Here is a 5,981-nt window from a genome sequence, read left to right as displayed (position 1 = left end):
TTTCCACATTCAATCATAAACATGATGATCTGAATGGAGTTGACAAAAAAAAGAGAATAATGAGTCAAATGATAGAGAACAATTACAAAATTTGAAAACTGACCTAAAAGAATTCAAGAGTACAGAATTTGTACACCAACCCGTCCGACCTCAACCATGGTCCTTTACATATCTCCCTCAATCAAAGTTTTAACTTCTTGTTCAGCTTTGGAGTTTTTTTCTGTCTTTCCTTGTTACAGCATCTCTTCAATTTTTTTATATGTTTTGGATTTAAAATTAATTTGGCAACAAGAACCACAAAGGAGGCATGCATTTTTGAATAAACATATTATAAATACCTGATTTTTTTATACGTCAGAAGCGCGTTTATTCTATAAACGACTCATCAGTTATTCACAACTTAAAACAGATAATAATCCGAATATATGAGTAGTGCCATTGAATTGTTACTGTTTTAGTTTAATCATAACCTGTGTTTATAATTCAGACATTCGCTGTAATGCCCCCTTGTAAACATACACATCGATTTGTTAAAAAAAGTGCAGACATTTCATGTTGGTGAAGTTTAGTGTTAAATGGCCAGTGGAAAATATCACATTTTATTAGAAATAGATCATGCATGTCATACGAGACCAATTTGGATAGTTGTCTCATATTACACAATCTTACTTTCTATTCATTTTAATGTTGAATAAATATGACACAAAAGTAACATGATAAAGATACCGAACTCGAAAAAAAATCAAAACGGAAAGTCCTTTTTCAAATAAAATTTTAAAGTTAAGAGACATCAAACGAATGGATGGCAACTGTCATATTCCTGACTAGATTTATGCATTTCCTGTAGTAGAAAATGGTGTATTAAACGGGGATCCCTAACTTTCTAAACAAATGTATGGTAGTCGCACTCAATTTCTTTGTATTTCAAACCAACGTATTTACAACACAATCAAAAATAACAAGTAAATGTCAACAACCCAGTTGTAATAATCTTTTTAATGTCTATCAATAAAGGCAACAGTAGTATACCGCTGTTCAAAACTCATAAATCCATGGACAAAAAACAAAATCGGGGCAACAAACCAAAACTGAGGGAAACGCATTAAAAATAAGAGGAGAACAACGACACAATTCCGAAACGCAACAGCACACCGAAACGGACCAAGCAACAGACAATACACCACGAGAATAACAAATATAACATCAAAACCAAATACATGAATACGGGATAGACAAGTACCGTGCTACGTCTTATCTCAAAAATAAGAGAAAACAGAAACGAACAATATTATAACAATGGCCATCTTCCTGACTTGGTACAGGACACTTTTAAAGGGGAATAAAAGTGGTGGGTTGAACCTGGTTTTAAGGCATGCCAAACCTCGCACTTTAATGGCACAGTTAAATATAACATTGAAATGAAAACAAAAAATTACAGGACTACAATACAAATAAAAAGCAGAACATATTAGACAAAGAAAAGCATGATTAATAGATAACAAAAAGCATCAGGTTTAAAATTCAATACGCCAAAAACGCGTCTTGTCCACACGAGACTCACCAGTGACGAAAAAAATACAAAATTGTACAGCACTGAAGATCAAAAGTTGAAAAGGTTTTGCCAAATACGGCATTTTTTGTATGCCCAGGATAAGAACATTCATATTATATAAAACAATTCACACTATTGCAAACAGTAAATTTTAACAAATGAATATGAAAGAGATATACATAATGAAACTGAAGTAAAAACTAATTACAGAAAACTAAACCCGAATACATAACGCCCAGATGTATCAAAACATATATTAATTTCAAGCTATCATAAGTATTACAGTCCAGTAAAGGAACCAAAGATACGGGTAATTTATTATAATAAATTCGTATTTGCAAATAGGAATGTAGGTGTTTGTGACAAACATGAACGGTCATCTTGAATTTAAAAACAACGCTTGACCTAAGTACCAATGACCGTTGAAACAAGGAACAAATAATGTTCATATGTCCTATGAAACTTTTAATATTTTATCTCATTTTTCTGTTATTCGGGTGTGAATCGAAGATGTTAGTATTTATAAGATATTCGAGGGTTTTCAACAATTTTACCCTCTAGAAGGAAAGGTATTTTTTTACAACATAAAAATCAAAGGCTATAAACTTATAGTACGATAGTTTGTATAACAAATTCTTTGTTCAGCTCAAATAATTCCCATGAGAGGATATAATGCATAATATTGAAAATTCCGCATTTATTGCGTTGTTTATATTATTGCGAAATATGCAACAGGATTACAATCGCAATTTGAGATTTTTTTATATGAATTAAACAGGATTTTTTTTAATATCGCATAAATTAAAATCACATTTTAGTCAATGGAATTTTTAGATAAGTCATCATCCCTACTCCTTTAAGCAAACTACTATCCTCCTTTTGACAAAATAAGAATTTAAAGGCCAATAAATCAAACATTGTTACAATTCGATTGCTTTTAAGTCAATTACTTTTTTCCAGCTCAAATAACACCCATTATTATACTTCCTTTAAGATGTCCTTCTATAGTAAAATTGCTCTACTTTTGAATATTTTTTTAATAGTTTAGCGTTAACTTCACTTTGCGAAAATAGTATGTATTGCTGTTGCTCAATTTCACGTGCAATGGTGGAACCCCAGTCGCTTTGATAGACAAGGGGGTTGGATTTATAAGTCTAACATTAAATTAACTATAACAATTGAATAAATGGGAAAATAGGTATAATGAAATGTTTCTGACATTTCAAGAGACTTTAAGATACTGTAGTTTCTGTTAGAACGTTTTTGTTCTTTGTGTACTTCTGCTTACTGCCGTTGAATCCAAAAATGTTTGAATTTTTTAAAAGTCATTTGTTACAGATGAACAGTTTTTGAGAACTATGAAAAATGTTAATGAGAATGAAATGGTAGGGGTATTGAGTAAACATTATTTAAACAAAATAAAAAAAACAATACCGGGCAATCAAAGCTATGACATGATGCCTTTTTGTTACGTCGTCATCTTTCAGTCAACATGAATTCATGCCTTCAATAATTAGCATAATAAAGGTAAAAGTTTAAGACACCCTCTAGTACCAGCTTGAGCAACATTCTACTTGTGTAACTAGTCAATAATGATTTATATTAAGAAAGAGTTAAAACCATTATTTCACCTCAAAACACATACATTTGAATTTATTCATTTGTCATTCTTTATAGCAATCAAGGAGACAAAATTCGCTTTCTTTAAGCACCAAATATATATGCAGAATAACATAAAGGGCTTCTTTTATACTACAAAGATTTTTTTGTACATAGAAATACACAATTAGCACTATTTCAACATTGACTGTAATTCCCTTCTAGTCTCACTATTGTCTCTCACCCTGACTTTTATTTTCACATAATCAATTTTAAACACAATATTATTATATAATTAGAGAATCCAATGCATAATATATAGTCAAATGGATTTTTCGGGTAAGTCGTGATCCCGATTTCATTGTTTAGGGTTCCTCTCATACCACTTCTTAAAAGGTTTACTATATCTCGATTTGTTCGGTTCATAATACGAACAAAGTGACTCCATAGAACAGGCACTGTTTGCACACATCACTCTTGGCAACTTGCTTTTGTTGGCCTTTGGACCAGGAGGCTTGTATATTACATTCCAGTTACAGTTCGTACACGGCTCCCAGTCAGGGTCGTAAATATGATAACGAGGTTTGCCTAAACTTTGGGCAACTTCGATTGAACGATCGAAACAAAACTCAAACAACGCTCTTGTAGCTCTAAGTGATTCTGGGTTTTTTCTACTACACTGAATACAGTCGTCTCCGATGTTTTTTTCAATTTCTTTTTTAAGACATATTCTTAACTGATTTCCTGACAATTCTGTTAACAAGCCAGTTGATTTGGATTTCGAAATACACTCGTACGTTAAAAAATTTATGAAATATGTTGTGATTGCAGCTTTATTTCTTTGGTTACCTGTGCAACACTTTGATGGTGGGAATTCAGATATGCAATCATATGCTTCACCTTGGAATGTTCTCTTTATACCGTCAATGCTGCTGGCCGAGTAAACTTTTAATTCATGAGAATATGGACCATTAGCCATATACATAAATGCATTTATTCCTCCGTTCCTCATGAAATTAAACGAACTCTCTTCGTCAGTATTCTTAAAAACTGTCGTATAAGCTACAAGCATTGTAAATTCATTTATTCTTCCACTAGCATAGTGCATCAGCTCTTCGGAGCACGAGTAACCTAAGTTTGGCACATGCGCACATGGAATATAATGAGAATACAGTAACATTATTGGATATTTATATTTTGTCTTTGGGTCTTTTTTAAAATCATCCATTAATCTTTCAATCTCGCCAAAGTGAATAGCAATTATTTCCCCGTGTAGCTCTCGATCAGGATTGTAATATTCTTTCCCGTGGTCACGTTCGTTTAAGAGAAAAACAATCCTCCGTTTTTCTGAAAACTCCGAAGGAAAAGAATTTGCCCAATTATCGGCTTGGTTGATTTCCTCATCGGAAACAATAGTTATAAGAAGATATTGACTAAATGTCCTTGCTTTTTTGTTTTGATTCTTTATCTTATTGTTAACCTTATCTCTTTCAGCTTCGCCATAAAGACGCATCACTTCAAATATAGGTGTCATAAATTCTGGTGTAAAATATTGTACAGGTACCTGAGACTGCATAGTTGGTTTCGTGTCTTTTTGTTTACTTACAGTGGCGATTGAATGCAATTGAGACAGCAAAATAGTGAAAAAAAAGACAAATTTTAAACTGTCAGTCATCCTCCTGCCCATTGCTATCAATCGGTCCATTACTGTAAAGAACAAACAATATTTCTTTTTAATTTCAAATATTCCTAGAACATGCAATTTATCATTTCAGTATCTTAAGACACAACATAAATCATCGTGTAGTTTTAATTCAGTAGAATATAAGAACAGTTGGTATTTTTATCAGTTTAAATTGAAGAATAATAGCGAATTTTGAATATCTATTTTCCCCGAAATGCATAACAAGAATTTCATTCATCTATCAGAAAATTAAAAAAAAATGATATGAGCAAATAAACGATTTTCCCCGAAATGTGTAACAGAATTTCATTGATCTTTCAAAAAATGAGAGAAAATTATATTAGCAAATAAACAATTTTCCTCGAAATGCATAACAAGAATCTCTTTGATCTATCAGAAAATGAAAAATAAACTTGGTTGTAATATATTAGATTTTTTTCCAACGGAAATTGACTCAGGCAAACAGCAATTAATCAATAAATTCATCTTTTGGGTCACGTGACCATTTGAGACGGTATGTCTCTGTAAAATAAACAAATATAAAACACTAGTTACCAAACCTTTCTAAATGATAAAAACAATAATTAATACCTTATTCTTACTTTATCGCTTCAAAACAAATTTCTCCCAGATTCTGAAATCTGACAATTAAATCCTCAGTTCTTTGTGTTTAACTTTCAATCAAAAAGAAACTACTTATAGTGTTCCATGAAAACTCTCCATGCTTAAAATAGTTATTTGTCATTAGTATTCCCTATGCTAAAAATAAATATCTCAATGAGGTAATGTGAAGTTTAAATTTTATCAACTCACTAATGCATTTTTCTGCATTGTTATACTTGTACCTACACAGCTACTTTTGCATACTAGGTAATATTTCTGTACTTAAAATCTGTAGTACTGTGAATCTGCTTTTAATATTCAGTACTATTTTGTTCCTTTAAAATTATTGTAATATTTAGCGTAGTCTGGCGTATAAAATTACAATCCTTGTACTTTTGATACTTTTAGGTACTTGTATCTTACAGTATTTAATATGTACTTGAAATTTACAGATATTTGGTTACTACCATTACATTTTCAGCATTTTTAAATTTTTCTATTTCCAATCTCTTCAAAATCATGATTTTTCAAACATGGAATATT

At 31.4% G+C, this 5,981-nt stretch overlaps 1 protein-coding gene across 2 annotated transcripts; it reads right to left on the bottom strand.

The window, feature by feature from the left end:
- Nucleotides 1-3,174: 3,174 nt before the first annotated feature.
- On the bottom strand, nt 3,175-5,564 carry LOC134694706 (uncharacterized). 2 transcript variants are annotated; one of them, XM_063555747.1, is made up of 2 exons: nt 5,427-5,564; nt 3,175-4,858 (listed from the first exon to the last, which is right to left on the bottom strand). In XM_063555747.1, exon 2 carries the CDS (start codon nt 4,854-4,856, stop codon nt 3,510-3,512), a length of 1,347 nt encoding a protein of 448 aa, XP_063411817.1. In that variant the 5' UTR covers nt 4,857-4,858; nt 5,427-5,564; the 3' UTR covers nt 3,175-3,509. The 2 variants fall into 2 exon arrangements, with proteins under 2 accessions (XP_063411817.1, XP_063411818.1); XM_063555748.1 differs by having other exon boundaries at nt 5,438-5,564.
- Between the last annotated feature and the right edge of the window lie 417 nt (nt 5,565-5,981).

This window comes from Mytilus trossulus, chromosome 13 (genome assembly GCF_036588685.1).
Source record: "Mytilus trossulus isolate FHL-02 chromosome 13, PNRI_Mtr1.1.1.hap1, whole genome shotgun sequence".
Lineage (NCBI taxonomy): Eukaryota > Metazoa > Mollusca > Bivalvia > Mytilida > Mytilidae > Mytilus > Mytilus trossulus.
Note: the sequence above shows the minus strand (reverse complement) of the source record. Positions and strands in the feature narration are given on the sequence as shown.